The 21,466-nt window shown below is 38.3% G+C and overlaps 2 protein-coding genes across 5 annotated transcripts; one reads left to right on the top strand and one right to left on the bottom strand.

Annotated features, from left to right (window-relative positions):
* The first annotated feature begins 4,863 nt into the window (after positions 1 to 4,863).
* On the top strand, positions 4,864 to 8,113 carry LOC146467739 (NADH dehydrogenase [ubiquinone] 1 beta subcomplex subunit 2, mitochondrial-like). 2 transcript variants are annotated; one of them, XM_085125537.1, is made up of 3 exons: positions 4,864 to 4,982; positions 6,598 to 6,725; positions 7,786 to 8,113. In XM_085125537.1, exons 2-3 carry the CDS (start codon positions 6,600 to 6,602, stop codon positions 7,852 to 7,854), a joined length of 195 nt encoding a protein of 64 aa, XP_084981663.1. In that variant the 5' UTR covers positions 4,864 to 4,982; positions 6,598 to 6,599; the 3' UTR covers positions 7,855 to 8,113. The 2 variants fall into 2 exon arrangements, with proteins under 2 accessions (XP_084981663.1, XP_084981664.1); XM_085125538.1 differs by having other exon boundaries at positions 4,874 to 4,976.
* Positions 8,114 to 10,717: 2,604 nt separating this feature from the next.
* On the bottom strand, positions 10,718 to 20,246 carry LOC146467738 (synaptotagmin-1-like). 3 transcript variants are annotated; one of them, XM_085125446.1, is made up of 7 exons: positions 19,282 to 19,700; positions 17,444 to 17,647; positions 15,504 to 15,758; positions 14,738 to 14,898; positions 14,026 to 14,259; positions 12,709 to 12,832; positions 10,718 to 12,238 (listed from the first exon to the last, which is right to left on the bottom strand). In XM_085125446.1, exons 2-7 carry the CDS (start codon positions 17,589 to 17,591, stop codon positions 11,934 to 11,936), a joined length of 1,227 nt encoding a protein of 408 aa, XP_084981572.1. In that variant the 5' UTR covers positions 17,592 to 17,647; positions 19,282 to 19,700; the 3' UTR covers positions 10,718 to 11,933. The 3 variants fall into 3 exon arrangements, with proteins under 3 accessions (XP_084981572.1, XP_084981573.1, XP_084981571.1); XM_085125447.1 differs by lacking the exon at positions 19,282 to 19,700 and adding an exon at positions 18,586 to 18,973; XM_085125445.1 differs by lacking the exon at positions 19,282 to 19,700 and adding an exon at positions 19,957 to 20,246 and having other exon boundaries at positions 10,719 to 12,238.
* Positions 20,247 to 21,466: the final 1,220 nt, after the last annotated feature.

Here is a 21,466-nt window from a genome sequence, read left to right as displayed (position 1 = left end):
TATAGGTACCCGTGGACCCATATTGGTCAATATGGGTACCCAGGGACCAATGTTGGCCAATATGGGTCTATTAATACCCATATTGGCCAATATTGGTACAAAGGTACCCATATTGGCCAATTTAGGTAACCATGAACCCATATTGGCTAATATGGGTAACCAGGGACCAATATTGGCCAATAGAAGAACACAGGGACAAATATTGGCCAATATAGTTCCTCATGGACCAATATAGGCCAATACTGGTCCATGGCTTCTTATATTGGGCAATATTGGTTCATGGGTACCCATATTGGCCATTAGTGATCCCTGGGTATCCATATTGGCCAATATTGGGTCATGGGTACCCATAAAAGGCCAATATTGGTCCTTGGGTATTTATACTGGCCAATATTGGTGTCTGCTTACCCATATTGGCTAATACTTTACCATGGGTGCCTATATTGACTAATGCTAGTTCATATGTACCGATATTGGCCAATATTGGTCCATGCATACCCATATGTGCCAATGTTGGTTTATGCGTGCCTTTGTTGGCCAATATTGGTCCATGGGTTGGTTCACCATGGAGCAATGTTGGCTGCTCTTGGGTGGGTGCTCAGGTACATTAGTGACGGGTGGCTTGTTGTGAAAGTACTAAAAGTCAATCCCCGAAACGTCCAACTTCCCAGGTTCATAATTTTCTGCATAAAGCCCCGGATAGAAGTCACTACCAAAATGTTTTGCCAAAAAATAGTTCGCCAGAAAATTTCTAACACGAAAATAGTTCGTTATCGCCAATTTCAAACTCCCATGAAGGTCTTCGCGGCTCCCGGTCACTAATATCTCGGAGTACTCTTTCTTCCCAATCTTTTTTATTGTTATTAAAGCGCTGATTTTTCCTTATATACTAGAGTGCTTTCCATTTGCCAGAACTGACCAGCTTGGCCAATCAGTTTGAAAATAGAAAAGAGAAATTTTGAAGAGTTAGCTCTAAAGATTCTTCATAATGCAGAATCTGGAAATGGTTTGCCCCATTTTGAAGGAGCTTGAAGGTCTAGCACCGGAGCCAGTTCTTGAAAATTGTGCTTTTATTCAGCGGAATAACCAGTCTTTAGCCAGCCAGTTCGGACAAATGGAAAGCGCCTCTAGTTTGCCATTCTTTCCTGTATGTACTCCATCGTTTATTCGGCTTTTCAGCGTGATGCACAACAGCATGTTTTAGCTCTGCCTGTTTTGTTGTCGTTTTTGTATGCCACAAGGAAAACTTAGTCACTGTTCACACGAGCAAAGAACATCCAATTAATACTATCACCAAGAATTTGGCCATGCACCCGAATCTGCACAAGATCGAACAAAAACACACTTTTTTGTAGAAACTATGAGAGGAAAACCTGCTGCAGTGCATCACGCTCGAGGCCGTCACATGAGATGTGCTGGCGATTCCTGTAGACAAACGAAGAGACCTGAGGCAGCCCACGGGCTGCACGTTTCCAGTACGTTTTATTATTTAGAGAACCGTCCTTCTGTTCTCTTTGCGACTGAGGATTCAGCCGGAAACCACGTCATGTGCTGCGTTAATCGAGTCCGCAGCAAACATCACAACTGCTCCCGCAATCGGAGTTGGCTGTTAACACTTCACTGGGACGGTTGGACGCTAATCATGTAATTCCACCATAGATTTTGCGGTTTAAATCAGTGTGCCTGCCTGGTCATGAATAAGGACGGCTTGCAAGTGACGACAAGCGAAATCCAAGACTGACCAATTGATATATTGAATCACGGAAGGCCGGTGAACGCGATGGATTCCGGCTGGTGACTTTCAACTTTGCGAATCGAACGTAACAGCACTCACATTCGTTCATAAACCAAGATCTGAGTTAACCGTCAATCTGAATAAATAACTTTTCAAACTCGAATTCTGCTAAATTTGAATTTGAAATATGCTTAAAATTCCTGAAGATTTCATGTTTCGTGCATTCCAACACGACATGCAGGCTAATTTGCCTTTTTATTAATACTGTGACGTCGAACAATTAGTGTGAACAAAATTTGTCAAATGATTAGTAATAATTCGGTAACCTTCACAAAGGAAACTTATGGAATGACAGGTATGATTAGGGTTGATTGAATGAAACGAATACAGCTGCGAATAAAAACAAAAGGCGACAACTGAACACAAAAGAAACGATTCCTTTGATAACGAAAAGGATGGTGAATACGAATGTTCTATTATAATGCGGGCTTTTTCCCGCCACCCGTTTTTAAAGTGGCGCTCAATAGATACTCGTCCCCAGAGCTCTTTCCTTACTCTGTCTTGGGGGCGAATTTGTGTGACGAGATTCCATGATTTTTTACTGGCACTTTAATTTGCGAATCGTACGACATTCACCCTCGTTCAAAAGACGAAAGCCTTTACTACAACTGGCGGGAGGAACGAATTACTCGTTGAGATCGAATACTTCTTGATCTGAATATGTCAGTGGAAACTTCACTTTTCTTGCGTTTTAATTTCTGCTAACTTCTCCTTTTATTGGAACGGTCACAATGGTGTTTTAAGTTTGAATGGAACAAAATGTTCAACTGGTTGATATCCTCAGTTTCAGACTCTTTCTTTTCGGGAACATTTAATTAAGAGGCTCATGAAATAGCGTATGATGTTTGGTGTCATTAACACAAACTTTGGCAAGTGAAACTGGTCATAAGAAAATAAATATCTCCGTCCGCGCATAGCGGGGGGGGGGGGGGGGTGCAGAAAAACTCTTTTTTTTTTTTAAACAAAGTGTTTTAGTTTGCTGAGCGATTTCTTGTACCTATATTAGTCCGAAATCACAAGAAATTGACTAACTGACTGAAAAAAAAAAACATTCCCTCAATGTGAACTCCAAATAATTGTTTTGCGAAATCTTTCGAGGCAAAAATCCAATACTACTTTTCCTATATGAAAATAATGATTTTGTAATTTGGGTTGCCTGTGGCTTAGAATTTGGTGTGTAAATAAAGAGTGACAAGCCTAAGCCACTCCCTGGAACGGGTTTTAGCCTTTTTAAATCTAGCTTACACGAGTATGTTTTTTTATATTGGTTTTTAAAGCCTGCGCTACTCCTGAGTATTTGTAGCGGGTTCGGAGTATTTGATAGAGCCTTGGATGTAACCATCGTATGTTCAACATCACAGGTCACTTATGCCTAATGAGTTTTGATTTTCCTCTTTTGGCTGAATTCTCTTCATTTTGAATATGACCTCTTCTTCTGTGTGTTCAACGACGCCGTTTTTATGCCACATAGGGCATTTAAGCTGGGTTTGGTTTGGCTCGTTTACTTGCGTGATGGTTTTAACTGCCTTTCTTGTTGAGATTTGTGTAACGTTAGGACAGGAATTAATCATTGGTTGTATCGTGCAATGAGCTTTCTGTAGTTGTTGTAATTCCTGGCCCGGCATTAGTTTTTGTAACAAGCTGTTGTGTTTCTTGCCACGGCTATTTGTGTTTGTGGTTCTTTTGTTATCGTTATAGCGTGTTATAGAGCTATGCAACGTGTCACAGTAACAAAAGACTTGAATTGTACTTCTCAAACTCATTAATAATTCATCAAGAGAAAACAAAGAAAATCACTACCTTGACCGTGGTTTGGATATGTGATCCTAATTACCATAAAATTTTGCCAACTTTAGCCTTGAATTTCTCCAAAAATTATTGATCATTTGAGAAGCCATATCAAACACTCGAAAATGTGTTTCATCAGATATTCAAACACCTCGTACCCTGCGAGCAGAGGCCCTTCTATCTTCCTAGATAAGTCGGGTTATCTAGGAAGATCGAAGCCGGGCCTCTGCTCGCAGGGTAGTTAGAGAATTATCCTGGTATCTTTTAGGGTCTACATTTGTTGGTTTGGTCGAGTGTTTCGGCCTACTGAAACGACCAATAAATGGCTGCTCTCGGCACCCTTTATGGTGTAGGGCGTAAAAAAGTATGACAGGAGACATAGCTACTTTGTAAAATTGGGATTTTTAGCAAACACAATGAATAAACTGGTCGAGAAAAAAAATTGCTGCCGAGGGGCAAGACCAAGCGAATTCTATTCCAGTTTGTACATAAACACAATTTTTCGGTGTTAATTTTCATGATGCTAGTTGTCTAAAATTATACCATAACTAACAAATACGAGTAGGATAGTCATTTTACTGAAAACAACAGAAGTATCGCTAGCTCTTCCGGATTGCGTTTTGCACTGAGGACGGACCTGAAGGCGATTTAATGACTTTAATGGCCGCTATTTCTCGAGCATGGTGTAATTCGTAAATATATCCCTTCAGGTGGCTGATATAACCGAGGATAAAGCTCAAGGCTGAAAGATTGTCTGAAAAATGAATAGTAACATAGCCCGAAGAAGCAACTGAGTTTCGAGGGCAAGTATGAAATTTTGAGGACAGTCTTTATGCTGAACGCATTATCCTGCGATATACAAGCAAGCCGGAAAGGGATTTTGATTTTATACATTTCTGAAACGCTCGCTTTACTGCGGAAAAGACAAAACAGCCAGTGATGGTCACGGGGTGACTGCAGCCGTATAACTGCAAGCTAAACTAGTTTACTGGATTTAATTAAACCATGATTGGATTTACAACAGCTAAGAGCTAAGACCTAAAACTGCGACGTTATTTCTTTGTTCAGTTTTGTCGTGTCGAAAAAAATCGGACGACTGTCCTCGTCAAATAACCGCCATCCGATTTTTACGTGGTTTGTCCAACGAGAACGCGCGGAAATTAATCTGGGTTTTGTAATGAGATGATACCAATGTCCCCAATGAAAATGTAGCTGGAATTGGGCTAGAACCAGAGTGGGGTGGCCGAGTGAGGTTGGGTCGAGCTCCGATGCCGTTACGAGGAGGTCTGGTACCCCGTGCTTTTAGGTGACCGCCATATTGGATTTTGTTGGAAGTACGGCATATATACAGCAAATTTATCAAGTTTTATCCATCACAAACTCTGATTGAAAGGTAAAGGTATGTATTTTATCGTTTAAATACCTATTAAGCTGGAAATAAAAGCGAAAAATTGCCATTTAGCTCGAAAATATTGTACATATTTTCCACTTGACTATAATATTATGTACATGTATGTAAGACTACCTATTTTTTGACTTTAGGAGCTGTTTAATTTTTAGTTAGTGTAGGCTTTAGCTAACCCTTCAGTGAGGGACGTAGCTCCTGTTTAGGGTTTCCTGTCAATAATTGTCTTTGTATTGGCAAACTAAATATAGGACAAGAAAAATTATTCTTTTCGACACTGTATAGCACCAAACCCATCATGCTACAAGAAAGAATACATTTAAGTTTTGGTAGTGCAGTACATTTAACAAAATTAGTCATCAAATAAGAGGTAAATATCCACAAGTATTAAAAACTAGATCGTTGGATAATAGGTGGTTTGCATTGCCGCCATGTTGGTGGACAAAACAAAAGAAAATTTGCTCACATAGTTTGCATAAAAATGGAAGTTAACTCCCAGAGGAGAAAAATCTTATTGTTCCTGTCCACCAACATGGCGGCCATGACGTCACATGCAAACCATCAATACAATTCCAGACTTTTAATTGGTCTGGCGGCTGCGGAATATCAGTCATTAAATTGTCTTCTGGTCTTTCATGCAGATTTCAAGCAGCAAGATCTAGCAATTTAAAATATGTTATTATTCCACTCACACTTGTTGGATATGGGATTATTGTGGCCAACTTGCTGCCACATATATTGTTGGCCATCTGTTGTCTTGTAAATAAAAGTTTTACTACATACCAAACTCATAAATATATTTTTTTTAGTTCATACCAAACCAAACCAACAGATTGCCATCTATCTCTGACAAACTGGCTAAAAACTTGCGTGAGAAATCCAGGACATTGTTGGGAGGTGAATAGCAAATACTGTCCAGTGTTTAAGTAGCCAATCACTGTGCATAAAAAAACACTGTTCACTGGTTTGACATGTACTTGTACTATGTACATACAGCCCAGGGGGATATTTGGGTATAAACGTGACGGGGGGTCCGACGTATTTTTTGGGTCTAAAATTTTCAACTCCTGTATTTTTTTGGGTTAAAGACTTAACCATGTATTTTTTTGGGTCTGAAAAATCTGCGCATATTTTTTTGGGTTCGAATTTCCGCCAGGCTAATAGTTCTTATGCAATTCAAGCCAAAGTTCCTGCAAGATCCGAAAGCATGATTAGAATAATCTGCATGTAGCTGGAGTGCTGAATTTCCAGGCAGCTGCGTATTTTCTAAGCGGCATGGGGCCCGGGGGCCACCGACAAACACTAATGAGAATGAAGACAACGACACTTTGTAAACTGAGACATCATTTACTTCTCTCCCTGACTCATCTATTACACAAGCTTCTCATTGGCCTGATCATCGGAATTTTTGCGAACACAATAACTTTCATCGCTGGCAGTCTTGTATTTTTTTTTGGGTGCAAAATATTAGGCTCCGTCAGACACCCCCCGTCATGTTTATACCCGAGTACCCCCCCCCCCCCCCCCCTGGGATATACAGTACATATCAAATGACTAGCACTCGGTAGAGAATAAATTATTATGTAATGATCATTGTTTGTTCTGTTAGGCATGGCAGGTGGTGGAACATTAATCACCCAGCCAAAGAGAATTCATGTTCTCTTGTCCAAGTTCTTTGGTGGGACGATGGTATTTTGGATTCTGTGGAGGTTTAAGCATGATTGGGAAGATGTAGTGGTGAGTTGCTCTTTTTAGGTTGAATTATAATTCTCTACACTGTGCTATTGCTACATTCAGGAACTTATATTTAACCTTAAGGAAGCAGACAGATATACGTCACACTCTGATTGTTATGGCTGTAACTTCATCCTGTCAAATTCAAGACTCTAATCACATTAGGAGCTCTTTTACTGTTGCTGCTTCTAAACTTTGGAATTCTTGCCTTTTCGATAAGGAGTAGCCCTCTGTTACTAATTTAAAGAAAGCTTTTATGCAATTTTTATGCTGTTTGTTTAATGTTAGTACTCTAAGTTGTTTTATGGTTCTAATGTTCGATATATTTTAATTTTAGTGTTTTTAGCACTGATCAAAATAGCCATTATTTATATCAGCGCTATGTAGTTTTATTATTAATATAATAATATTTATTATTATTATTAGGTTTGTACTTGTACCATTATCATAATCATGGGTGTCTGTGCATAAGTTTGTGTATTCCTTGTAAGTTTATTCTAGGTTAACCCATCATGCTAATGGCTATTTGTTGGTAAACATGTTCATGATATAGCAACAACCACACACTAATTTTCAAGAACAGCATTTTAATACTAAGAATGGATTTAGTCATGATTTATACATATATTGTGCAGTTCCAGCTACTATTTATACTCCCCCCATGGAAGGTTTGTTGTTTTGCAGTCCACTCCCCTCAGGAAATTCCAGTTTAGGTCATACTTTGCTTCTAAAATTTTGGCTTTAAGACCCCCCTCTCCCTAGGAATTTCCAATGACCTTCCAAGGGAGGGGGGTATGGATTTTTTTCTGGAACCGTGGCACAATTGACTGCAATGGTCTGGCCAACGGTGGCGTTGAGGTGAAACATCCATCAGATTGGTTGCCACTGACGCTCGTCTGACTGTCACTGAAGGTAGAAGGTCTCATCAATTTGCAGCAGTGCTCGTATTCCTATATTCCTATCCCTAAATAAGATTATTTTATGGTTGTAACGTTTTTTTGTTACCATCATCAGTCAACTGAGTGGAAATTATTTGATCCATGTTTAAATTGTCTCTTTCCAGGGTCACAAATATGTTTTTGAGAAGGAAGATGAAGAGAAAGCAAAACGGAAACAAAATGCCCATCACTGAAGAAAATGTAGCTGCTTTGCGCGTGTCCTTTCTTACTTAAAATGGAAGAGCTGTGAGGTACCTTAACTTTAAAATGGAGAATATGAAGATGGAGGCAACAGACATTGCATGTGAACAATTTGTAAATATCAATGTTATTAGTTATATGTATTTTCTGATGTTCATTGTGGTTGATTTGAAACTCTTGTATGGTCTTTTCATGTCTTGGTCATTTGGCCTCAGGGAGAATTGTGAATAAAGTTAAATTTGTACAAGATCATTGTTTTGCGGTACTGTTTCTCAAAAATAGGAACTGCAGTTTTGGTGTTACGGTATTGGTGACAGGGAGGTTGAAACCAAGTACCTTTAATTTTTTTAAGGGTAGCATTGTGCTAATATTTTGAAAAAAAATTGTGGTAGGGGTACAACAGAACTGAAATGAATGGCTTTTTGGGAAACATTGAATTTTGTTATGTCGAAATGCAGTTACCGGTAAATGAATATTAATTTTAACCAAGTTAACAACCGCAAGCCTTTTTTTAAATATTCTATTTATTTTGACAGATAGTTTACAATGCTTTACAGTGGCATATAAAAAGCCCTTAATAAGGGTTGTAATCCCGGTGGTATTTATGAGAGTTAGAGTACATTCAAGCTGAAAGGATTTGCGTCGCCTTAGAAGATTTGAATTTGCATATCAGAAGACAATTTGGAAGTTTGTTGCACTTTGTGGGTTTTTTAAATTAATATCAGATGGGGAGAATAGAAAAAAAGGAAGGAGCAGATGACATTTACAAGTTTGTTATAACATCTATGGTAAACTTACAGAGATACTGTATTTTGAATTGATCAAATGAATGAATACCCGTAAAGTGTTGGGTTTGTTTTTGAGAAACAAATGAACTGCTAATATATAATTACTTAAGATATGAAGGAACATTTTCAGAGTCAAATCGGTAGCTATTAACGTACAAATATCAACCTTTGACTTGAGCCTCTGACAAATTGTGTTCGTTGCGAGCCTTCATCATTGCCTTGATTAAGATTACCTGTTCCTTTTGGATGGCCCTTGTGTAACCTTCTGTACGCATCTTTGTGTGCTTTGTATTTCTTAAGCTTAACTCTTTTGGACCAAACCTGGTCCCAATCCTCACAGCAAACAAATCTTGCTATGATAGGTCTGCTCCCATTTCCATCTCTCTTACCAATGCGTTGCACTGCGTGGAATCTGATTTTGGAGGCGACTATGCCAAGGTCCGTTTCAATGATGTTGTGTACAACTTCTTTGCAATCTTCGTCTTCGCTTTCCTTGATGTTCTTAAATTCTCCCTTCTAGTGTACTGCTCGAGATTTGTGTTCCACTCTTCTTCTTTTAGGCTCTGCTCCAAGACACTTATCCTCTCCTTTAACAGCCCTATTTCAAATTTTTGTTCTTCTGATTCAGTCTTGAATTGTTCCTTCAGGGTTTCAACTTCACCTTGGGTGAAAGTCAGACTCTGTTCAATCTCTTTTATCGTAGAATTCACTGCCTTTATATCTGATTTGAATTCATGTCGTAGTTTGTCTAAATTGGTACGAATTTCAGCAAGACCATCCATGACCAGTGTCTTAAGGCATTTCGATAGGCCATTTCCAAGTTGCTGTGAACCTCCGTATTAAGGCAAGGCTAAGTGCAAAACTTTTCATATGAAAATTAGTTTTGTTTGCATATGAATGAAAACTAATTTTCATAACAAAACCTTTACACTTAACCTCGCTTTCATAATGAGGTTTCAAAGCAGTACGGGAATGGTCTATTGAGTCCTTCAGTTCACGGTAAAGCCTGTTTTCTGCACTACTAGTATCGTCATTCATTTATTCTTCATTTGTTGATGAAATGGAGCCGCCTTTTGAGCATTTCCCTCCATTTTATTCTGATCATGCTTCTTGTTCTGTTGATGATCCTTTTGTAAACTCTCTTGTACACTTGTTGAGCTATTGGGCATCTTCTATATATAATGCTTTAGGGATAGAAAGCTAAAGCCTCCCTTGCAGACGCTCTTTTGGCTCCTCACAGGAAAGATTGTGTGATGAGCCAAAAGAGCATCTGCGAAGGAGGCTAAGAAAGCTATTTCTTTATCGAGCATTAAATGGCGCGTGTGGGCACCATGACAGCCGCTCAAGTCCCTCAACAACCACAAGCCTAGTGGTCCTGTCCTGTCAATTGCCTTTTGCATCAGAGTGGTTAGTGGTCTAATTAACGAGTGAAGACTCAGCACATCATTGATACGTTGTATCATCATTGGTGCTCTAGTCCTTGAGCATTTTTCAGTGTCATTTAGCAGTGTTTGTAGCAGCTTTCTTCTTCTTTCTCTGTGGAGCTTCCCCTCCCACCCCCTCTTCCTTGCTTCCACTGATCCAACCAATGTGGTGGGTGCTGGGAGTGGAATGGGGGCTCAAGGCTGGGTTGTGGGGATTTGCCAGCCATGGGGGCAGTATTCCATCTAGCAGCTGGTTGGCCAATAAAAACCGCACATCAACCTAAAATTCAACATGGGCTCTTTATGCCCCCAGCTCCTTAATTATTTGAGTCATTTATTTTTCTGATGATGAAAGCATCTGAACATCACAACCAAAAATTAAAATTTTCAACAAAAAGCAGAGGTATACAGTAGAACCACTGCTTAAATCTCAAGCTAAGAAAATCACCCCCCCCCCCCCCGAAAAAAGAACAAAAATTAACCCATAACAACAAGAAATATTACTGAATTTTTTTCTCGTAAATGAGATTCCCCAACATTGAACACCCCCTCCTGCCTGCCCCACCCACTACCCCTGATGTACCCTTTAAACCACACAACATTGCCCTCGAGATTTCTCAAGTCTTGTTTGCCCACAGCAGCTCATCAGTTTTTATCATTTCTTTATTTTTTTATAGCAGGCAGCATAGCATGATGAAGAAAGTGCTTTCTTAGCTAAGGCCCTACAGGTCAAAATGACAGGAAATTACAGCATTTCTAAACAGCCAAAGCTAATATTCATGCTTGCACATCCTTCAACTATTTTCAGTCATTGAACCTTGGACAGTGATTTTGCTCAATAATTTCATCTGTACTACTAGAAAACCTTAAAAAATTCACCCTTTACTAAAAAAAATTATGCATTTTCCAATAAAGTATAATATTTATTATCATATAATTTTCATATTATAATAATATTTAATATATGGTATCAGAAGCATATAACCTCATGCTTCTGATGGTATTTAAAACAGCAAATTGTATAGACTGCAAAGCAGTTCATTTTCTCTTTACACCGGTAAATCCATGGAATGGGGAAGGAAGACGAGTCACAGAGTACTTTTGAGAGCCATGATTTGCCATATTATTCTGATGCAGCAAATGAAATGGCTGTTTTCTTCCTTGTGTAATGTGATTAGCTAAGAAGTCAATGGCCATGATTTTTGGTTTTGGCTGTTTTATTTTCTGTAAAACTTGATTTGGATCTGCCTCCCCCAGTGAAGTCCAAGATGGTATAAAATACCTCTGTGTTATTTTGCGTAGAACACAAGTTAAAATAGGCACAGAGACTGCAGCATAATTAAACTTAGTTGAGTCAGTGTAAGGCGCAGTTGAATATTTTCTATACAAACTGCGCAGTAAAAAAAGACCTTTCTCCAAAATGGCAGCAACAGATTTGAATGAGTTAAAATTGAACTGAATGAAAAACTGATACCCGCACCGGAAAGATCACCTTTACTTTTGTAACCTTGCAAAGTTTCAGTATATTAGGTGTTGTATCAGCTTGGGAAATGTAAGATGAAATTTGACAAATTTACAGACATTTGAATGATTGGGGGTATACATCATATCCCCAGTCATACAAACGTCTGTAAATTTTCCATTTTTCAACTACATTTTCTCAGCTGATATTACACCTGATATGCTGAAACTTTGCAGGGTTACTAAAGTAAAAGTGCTCTTTCTAGTGCTGGTATACGTTTTTAATTTTAACTTATTTGAATTTTCGGCCGCCATTTTGGAGGAGGGTCAATTATTCAATGATTGCTTGAATATAAATGTGAGAATGTATAAAATGGATTTTATAAAAAGGATGCAGTGTTAGTTGTGTAGAGTATGCCACTGTGCAATTGCTCTCCTTGGTGATGCCAACATGTCAATCCAGTGCTGTTTATCAGGACCTGCCGATAGTTCACCCACGATACATTTACCAATCACCTCACTGCGACCAACACGATCATAGTCCAACACAGAAATTATCAAAGATGTTTGCTCTATGTTCTCAAAGGCAACTTGAAAGGTAAAGTTCTCGTTGTAGTAAGGATTAAGCGTTCTTTTCTTTACAGTTGTCTTTTTCTTCTTGAGTTTTCGTCCTTCTTGAATTAAGCTTATTTTGACATATGGATCTGGAAATTGAACAAAAGGTATCCTTAGAATACCCTTGGATGACAGGACAGGTTGCCCAAAGTGAATTAATTGTATTAAGATGCAAATGAATTATCAATATTCTCACTGGTTAAACAAGGCAAAAAGAGACACAATAGCAAGAGGTTTTGCTAAGTAATTTGGAAGCAAAACTAATAAATGTTAAAATAAGTCTTCCCTGGCCTATACTTACCTTTGTGTGAGCAGAAAATTGAGTTTCAAATTTCTGTGTTGAGTTGTTCAAAGCACAACAATTAGTGCTAATTTTCCTGGTTAACTACCACGATAACATACAGGTTTTGTTTACAGTTAACCCTTTAAATCCTATGATCACCCAAGGTGAATTTTTTATTTTATTTTAATAACTTCTCCCCAGTACTTCTATAAGAACAGTATGGGGACAAGATAGGAGAATTTGTTCTTTGATAGTAGAGAATTATTTTGTCATTACCTGAGTATCCTGAGACATCCATACTTTTTAGATCTTTAGCTTCTAATATCACCACTTGAAGTTTACCAGCCGCAGGGACATAACGCAGAGAAAAGCAAAGTTGTCCTAGGTCGGTTGTTGAAGACTGAAAAATGACGAACGGTTAATTGTTGGTTAAAATGGGAAAGGGATGGAAACACTCATGCTGCAAAATTCAAATTTCTAAAATACCAAATTCCCCCACCACCGCCCTCCTCCAAAAAAGGGCCTCATTCTCCGCCACAAACATTCTTCTGATAAAAAGCTTCAATGATGGCAAGCCCATGGACTGTCAAGGTTAGCTGTTCAAGGCTGTTCCCTGAGTGTTTTAAGCTGTTTGAAGCTATTGTTATTTGCTCCCTCACCCTTTTGAACTGTTTTTTTTTTTTTAAATTATGTTGACATCAAACTGCAATAGGGTAAGACAGGTTTGAAATTTGTGGACTGAATATGTTGCATACTATGCTAAACAAACAAATATTTGACCATTTAAGTGCTATCTGTGAATAGTACCATAACTGGGGTCACCACTGGGAACACTGAAAAGCTACCTGTACCTATACTACATGACACCAATTTGTAGAGTGCAAAAAACAACAACAACAACATTCTGACCTTTAGAGCAAATTGAAATATGTTTGCCCTGTACTTGACACCAAGAGGCTCAAATAACTAAACTTTGAATGCTGTGGTTTTAATCTACAATGTTGTTGCTCTACAACATTATTTTGTAGGGGTGGGAGGGAGGTGGGGAAGAAGAAGAAGAGTGGGCAGGGTAAAATCTAAACTTTGCATAAGGTGAGCTCCAGGTTGAAGGGGTTTTAGAGTTTTAAAATTTTGTTGAGCCCTTTTTTACTCCCAGTAGAACTCCCATTGTAGGAAACAAATATAGAAAGAGGGTAGAAATCATGAGTTGTGGGAGAGTGGAGGAATGGAACTGCAAGATATGGAATATTTATTAAATGAATAACGAGAATGCAATGAAGGGCACAAGAAGCTAGAATTTTAGACCCTCTGCCCCCTCACTTTATAATGACTTTCAAATAAGACTTTACAGTCTTACCACCATATGTTAAAAAATCTAAATACAATGTCTTTACTAGTCTTACAGTCCTAACATATCTCCAAGGAGACCTCTCAGCATAAGCCAGGGGGTTTCTTGAGGTCTCCTCGCCACTTCTTACTTCTTTTACCATTTTTATTCACTGTAAACTTATGTAAGATCTTAGTCTATTATTCACTGTAACTTTCTATGAATGTATGTCGTGGTGAATAAATAAATAAACTAAAGTAACTCACCCCCAAAAGTCCTCCTGCTGATGACGGTGGAATCAGTGCACGCCACTCATCAATGTTGGTTGCTAAGTCTACATCAATTAAAGGTAGCTTGGCTTCACCAATGATATCATGTCTGGAGAAGCGATCAAAGTCATACAGCTCTATACAAAGAGTTCTATTTGTTATTTCACTGTAAGGAATGTTCTTGAACACAAAAGCTTCCTTGAATACAGGATTTAGTGTCTTCCGGTGAACCTAGAGATATATAATGTGGATTAGAGTTTACTTAAGACAATGTAAGAAGTACATAATAATGGTAACAACTAGGAAAAACATCTGAAGGTTTGACAGCCAAATTACAACCTTAGTAATGAAGTACTGTGCCTCCTTATTTGAAGTGTGTAGAGAAATGAAAATTTATTGAAGGCAAATATGTCATATGTGTATCTGTGCTGTATATAGTTTTTTTTTCTCCAAGTATATAATTTGCCTCAAACTGTTATTCATGACATGCCCTATGGTTTGTTCTTGGCCTCTCGGCTGCACTACTTGCTACATGGAAATAAGTAAATGTAACTTTACTTTTCCAATTTTTTCTATTTGTGTTTATAATTTTAATAAATATACCCGTATACTATGTGCAGAAAAAATGACATGGAAATGAATTCAAGTTCAATTGATAGCTAGAAAAAATCTTGTAAAATATGACGATCCTGTCAAGAACATCTCTCACCTTTGTATCAAATTTCTTTTTCCGATCTGGTAATAACATGACTCTAGCGTACGGATCAGAAGTTCCACTGAAATCTTTCGCTGGGACATCCTGTGCTTCTACTACTCCAACGGTGAGAGTGTTGTCATTGAAATTGTAGTCTAAAGTGAAGTGGATCCGACCTATTCGAGAAATTCAATCATAAAGTGAAATTTAATGTTAGCACAGCAACTAAGTTTGAAGGTGTAAGTAAGTAAAATATTTCCAAACAACTATCCTGGTTAGGGCTGAAGATTGACTGACAAGTAAGGACAGTCTACACCCTTCTACCTTCACCTGCAATCAGCCTAATTTTTACAGCGCTCTTATGCAGATCTTAATCAGTCAGTCAGTAAAATTTTTCTTTTCACATTTCCTCCAAGAACAGTTTACCAAGAAAAAGAGCCTGATCATATGATATGTTACACCACTTATGATAATCTGCCGACACGGTAAAACATTTTGAGAAGGATCAGGTCAAGTGAGCCTAATAAAGAAATAACAAGTTCAGAATGCATGAATAATTGGCATTTGATGTAGAAAGAACGCACTCCTAATACACATTGAAGTCGAGATTATGTGGGACAATCAATGAATGGATGGATCTTGGGACGCGTATCTGGCATCCCTTGCAGATTTTGCAGGGGCGGATGGCATCATCACCAACTTGGCTAAGGAGAAAGAGGCTGGGATTGAGATCATCGAATGCACTCTGTAATATTTGATTGTTACTAGTATTGCTTTATACCTATTTTAACTCCTGAACTACCATCAGATTGGAATTCATCACTGTTGTAATCTAACTCATCGACAGATGGTTGAACTTTTTCCTGGTAGCTTGCCGCCAGCATCTGTACAGCTTTCAAATCCACTTTTTCTTTGACTGCTTTTTTCTCCTCCTTTTTCTTTTTCTTGCAACATTTGCGATAACACACACAATAGCAGCAGATGGCAACTACAAGAAGCCCCAGCAAACCAACAGCAAATACCATCCACCATGGTACTGTGAATAAAGGAAAAAATCAGTACATTTTTTTTAATCCTTAAAGGGGAAGTGTCTTGGGGTTTTTGACCTCTTTTGTTAAAAATGGAAAATAGGACCTTCACTTAGCTACATAATAATTCAAGAACAACCAGAAGAAAGGAATCAACTCAATTCTTGAAAGGAACAACTTGTGATTTGTTCTAGCCAAGCGCATTTTAGAAACAAAAATGCGAGAACTTGAAAAATGTTAGCCTAACATTTTTCAAGTTTCAATCCATTCTGACCCACTCTGTCTCTGGCCAGAGGCACTTATCGGCAGTTTCATTGCACTGGGGTGATATTATTCATAACAAAACTAGACAACTATTTTTTTTTTGTTTCAATTGAAAGACAAACATTTTTGGATTTTGAAATGATGTCACATTTGCATGATATTTCCCCTTTAAACAGTAGAAGTAGGTGACCTTATTGTTGGAGAAGGCAGTGACTTTTAAAGGATCACACAAATAGCCCAGCAGGGTAGCCAGCCAAGATCATGAAGTAGATGATGATCTTCGCCAGCTGCTGTCAGTGAGCCTACTTTTGACAACCCTTTCGTAATAAGGGCAGGATTCATGTCCATTGTGTAAAATCTTGAGCATGGTGACTGTAGGCTCAGTTATAGACTCAGTCTCTTTAATTCCTATGGTGAATGAAGGAACTTGCAGGAAATCACATTTGGGATTTTGTTAACCAAGGTATTAAGACTTGCACATAATTTTATTTGTAAACCATGATAATTTTTAACTCTCTTTGCAGTTATTGGTGATCTTGAATGAAGAATTGTGATTTGTCTACTTACATCAGCTAGTCAAACACCCAAGCTTTTTACCACATATTTGTGAGTAAATGCCATTGGTGCTTCTATTTTCCTTTCTTTTTATTTTTATTTTTTTAAATCGAGAGCAACTTCCCACTGATGTTAAATTTTCCACTAGCAGGAATGGTTACACAAACCCAATGGAAGTTTCCATGTCAGGGCCTTTTAACAAAGTACCGGGACATTGTGTAACTGCACCCTTTTAAATTTATACCTATCTTACAATTTGACTATCACTTTGCAGTGTCTAAGAATGGTCCAAATTCCTTTTTAGGGAGGGTCAATATTATGACATGAGTGCAACAAATTTGACTGAAATGTGTGTCTGAAAGGACAGTGGGTTTTTCTTTTCCCATGGCTAGTGAGTTTATACAGGCTCATAACATATATTTATTTACTTCTTGCAAAATAAGTAAGAAAGGCCTCCAGCCTACTGCGAAACAACTGCATCCACTTCATTTGCCTGTTGAGTCAACACAGCCGGTAATGGATGATGCTTGGTTGCTGGGAAATATATTCATCAATAGAATTGTGCCAAGACATTTTTGTCCTCCATGATTCAAGTGAATATTGACGTTCACACTTAAGTTAGCATGAACAGCTAAATCTGGAATGTGTAGTTACAGAAAATATCCACACTCCCCCCACAGAAGGTTTATTGTTTTGCACCCCCTCTTCCCACAGGAAATTTAGCTTAATACTTTCCTTTAAAACTTTTGGCTTTTGATACCCCACCCCCTCAGAATTTCCAATGACTTTCCATGGGGTGGGTATGGATATTTTCTGGAACCACGCAATAGAGTGAACATGGCCTGACAAGCTTGTATTACATAGTTTTACATACTTCCTTGAACTTTTGCTGCCAGCTGTGGTGCTTTAGTTTTGATATTTTGAGGCTTGACTGTAGGCATATGTTTTTCTTCTTTCTTGCTGTCCTCTTCGTCACTTCTGTTAAGTTTAACAGTTCTGTTTGAAAGTGTCGAAATTCCCATAGGAACCTCTCTTGTCAGTTACAGTTAAAGACAGCTTGCTAAAGTACTTGTTGGTCCTGAAAATTGAAACATTGAAACAAAATTAAAAAGTGGTATTTATTAAGAAAAAATATAATGGCTTCGTTTGCACCCCCATAAAAGAGCAAAGTAAAAAAAAAAAAAAAAGGAATTTATTTTTAGGTGGTAAACCTTGAACAGGAAATTATTGGTGGGGGAGGGAACAGGGAGGTCCAAGGTGGGGTGGGGTGAGGAGAAGTCAACAGTAGGCAACAGAAAAGAGGTTGGAGACAAGGGGGATGGTGGGAACTGCGAGTGAATGGTGTAGAACTTTTTAACTCCCTTTAAGCTAAAATACCCTGTAACCTTGCCCTTGTAACATTATTACCAAATATCCCTAATGCCTTATGGGACCTTCAACCCTGAGACACATTTTCTAGAACTCGTTTAGGCCCTGGATTCTGTTACATTCAATTTTTTGACTCTATCTACATGTAGATGTATTGCTTAATCCTGTCATATAATTCACTCATAGTATACATGTAGCTCTATATTTCATAAAGTTAAGATTGGCCAGGTTCGAACTACAAGCTTAATTTGAATGAGAAAAGAAGTTATCACCTCTATTTTATCGCCTTGTCTCGAAATGCAGCCCCGATCAAATGTCAATTCACGGCGCCGCGGTATAAGCTAGAGGATCTCTGAATATATCAGCTGTGTATGGGATCCTCCGAGTTTCATATTCTAGATAAACTGGTACATTTAGCGAGCGAGCTAACTGAATGCTCGATTCAAAACTGATGCAGTTAAAATATAAGCGGGAACCGTTAGATGTAAGGCTTAAGTTAAGTCGAAAAATATCAATATAAACAAAAATCTGCATTCCTGCATACATTTGTCACGGTTGGTTTACAGTCACTTTTGAGTTCAGTTATGGCTCATTGAAGATTACTTTACAACCACTTTAACGCTAATAACTCCTTGATCGGTTACTTACGTGGAAACTTGAACGAAAGGGAAGTGATTCGGCATTTTGTGGGTGAGATTCCATCATTCCTACGACCTGGAAGCTCCCACCGAGAAAGAACACATTGCAATTTTTCCCGCGTAGATTGAAAATGGCGGGAAGGACTGGTGCGAGAGAAAAAGTGGGACAGAAAATTGCGCATTTTGTTAGGCTGAGGAATGAAACGTAATTGTGGTTTGGCTTGTTTTGCCATGGTCGAAATAGCAAGAGTACGAGATTGAGAAATTGAGTTGCTATTTATAATAGAGCTTTTAAAAAATCAAAGTGAAAGACGCCACTGGTCCACCGAACACAAATTAAAACCATGACCAACGCGTGATCCATGCAATTCTTTTAAATGACTCGAAGTGTGGCATTTAAGAATCATTAAACATCAGAAATAAGCTTCAATCAATTTGTCTGGTCAAGTTCGTTCTCATTTTCGCTGGTGTTCTCCCCCTTACGCTTCTCTACAGCTGGTCCAGCCGGGTTTGTCACTGATAATAATTTTAGATTTACACCCTACCGGCTATATCTACGCCATTTAATTAATAAGATTCACAAGTAACTAAAGTTTAAAATCTAGAACACTCGTGAAACGAGAACGAAACTCTAAATATTCTCCACAAAATGACGGTAGCCTTCTAAATGTTAAATTGCCATAAACATTAGAATTCAATACATTACCAGTCGCACTTGTCGCGGTCGGCTTGACGTTTTTAGATCGATCACACGATTCTCGTAGCCGGCGAAAACCACTTCCAATTCAAAGATCCCAGGCGGGCCGTTCAGTTTTTTCGGGCTCACGCTTAGAATCCAAAGAACTTTTGGCTACACATCGATACTGTTATGTGAAAGTTGCCATCTTGCTTTTAGAACATGTGATCCGCCCGGGAGACATATTTGTAGTCTGATCTAACCAGAGTTTGTTGACGAAGCTTTAAATTTTTAATCGGCTACCGAAAAACTTCCTCTCGACTAGAAAGTCTTGTACAACATTACCATGCATACTATTGTAACCATAGACAACTGACAAGCGATGGTGCTATGAAACTGAGCACCAATCGTAAAGTTTACTTACTAAAGTTACTTTCTACGCTCGATCGCGCTAATTTTTTCCGCTTTTAAACTCAACAATGGGAAGTTCTAAGTAAAAAAGACAAAACAACTTTTTGTTTGCGTTACAAAAACTCAGCTAGGAGTTCCTTCTTATCCACGTTTGCGTTAGCAATCGATATTATTAAGCCACCATTATAGATTCGTTTTCGACACACAGGGGTCGAGTCTCTCCAAGCTTCACTAGAATGTTGTTGAACAAACACTTTGGAAAGCGCACTAACTACGGAATCAAATCAAACTCACCTTTAGCAAAACTTGAGAAAACAACGTTGGAGGTTTTTGTGACGAAAGCCAAACCTTACTAAATTTGTATCAGAGCGGAAATTTTTCGACCAGCAGTGCAATGTTTTAAACTACTTCTTGAGCGAATTACGTCGCAATAATGACAAAACCTTACACGGAGTAAATTTAAAATCAACAATTCACGGTATTTAACTTAAATCCCCTGCTTTTGAGCAGGGCAACATGATCCGACAGCTGATTTGTTGAGAAGACTGGCAGGAATTCAAAACACAAACACTTTTTGAATATCCAGTGCCCACTCACCGACGGAGCTAATAAAGGCTTGTTGTGACCTTTCAAATGCAAATTTTGGAACAATCTAAAGTGTTCGGACGAAAATTAACTTCCTTTAATCGTATGACTAACATCAATGCACTTGACAACAACATTAAAGGTGTTCATTTCCATCTACCCAACTTAAAATACTGTCACGGTTTTTTTTCAATTATAGCTTTTAAGCTGACAGAAAATAAACGTGATTAAAATTTTAGGAATAATTTGTTCTTCGAACAGTGCGGGCTAAAAATTTATCCAAGTACACTATTTTTATGATTGTTATCAGAAATACATAACAGTTTTCAATTAATATTAGTTACTCGTCTTTGACCGCTTTTGCAGTGTAAATATTTTGCTGTCGTGTGAAATTATCACTCGGTGGAACACCTTTATCGCCGTGTCAGCAGCGCCGAGTATCTACTGTATTTAAGCCGCATTTTTTTTTACCGAATTGAAGTCGGTAGGATTTATTTCGAGACACGACCAAGTCAAAAAAGCCGCAGAAATATGGCGCCTTTAGGATTCTTAGGGAATTTTACTCTCTCTTTAAAACCGTAAAGAAATTATAACTATACCGAGTGAAAGATTTTGGACTAATTAGTCTCAGAATTAAGCTGAGTAAAATATACGGAACAAAACAAAATTGGTGTTTTCCATGGACCTCTCCGGAGAATTACGTAACCCCTTCAGTGGTAATTAGTTTTTTTTCAAATTGATCGTGAGCTTTTCTTTTGTGGTTTGTTGTATTAAAATTCCTTGCCGCTTTGAAAAAAAATGTTGTTCAAAGCTTTCACCACATTTGTAAATAAAGTGAAGCGATGAACCGGCGAGACGTCCGTGTATAGATAAAACGGTCTAAACAGGGTCCTACCCTGAATCGCCGACTGTACATGTAAGTGGTCGCTTGTTTGAATCAGTTTCGCGCGGCTGTGTAAAACCCCGGCAAGTGTATCATAACTCAGGATAGGCCGTTAAGTGAGATCCTTACAAAAAAAAAGCTGTTGTGTAATACTTTGCTGGGCGGACGTTGTTCGTTTTTCGTGTAATATTTATTTCAAGGAGTTCACTAGTATTGAACCATCAGTGAAACTTAGAAAATTTTTGTTTTCAGAGAGAATTTGAAAATGGCTGCTCCTCTATGAGCAGTCCAATTCAGATAAGCAACGGGATCTCAGTTTCACGAAAGTTTTCTCAT

This window comes from Pavona decussata, unplaced genomic scaffold (assembly GCF_977016875.1).
Source record: "Pavona decussata unplaced genomic scaffold, jaPavDecu1.1 SCAFFOLD_134, whole genome shotgun sequence".
Taxonomy (NCBI): Eukaryota; Metazoa; Cnidaria; class Anthozoa; order Scleractinia; family Agariciidae; genus Pavona; species Pavona decussata.
This window is presented reverse-complemented; position numbering and strand designations above follow the sequence as displayed.

What these genes read in the sequence shown, in the direction of transcription:
- LOC146467738 (XM_085125445.1), bottom strand. Translation starts at nt 17,591, where the DNA reads ATGGGAATTTCGACACTTTCAAACAGAACTGTTAAACTTAACAGAAGT. An exon ending in GGCAGCAAAAGTTCAAGGAA is followed by an intron (nt 15,759 to 17,443) that starts GTATGTAAAACT and finishes CTTTATTCACAG; the next exon opens with TACCATGGTGGATGGTATTT. An exon ending in GGATGTCTCAGGATACTCAG is followed by an intron (nt 12,239 to 12,708) that starts GTAATGACAAAA and finishes TTCAATTTCCAG; the next exon opens with ATCCATATGTCAAAATAAGC.
- LOC146467739 (XM_085125537.1), top strand. Translation starts at nt 6,600, where the DNA reads ATGGCAGGTGGTGGAACATTAATCACCCAGCCAAAGAGAATTCATGTT. An exon ending in ATGATTGGGAAGATGTAGTG is followed by an intron (nt 6,726 to 7,785) that starts GTGAGTTGCTCT and finishes GTCTCTTTCCAG; the next exon opens with GGTCACAAATATGTTTTTGA.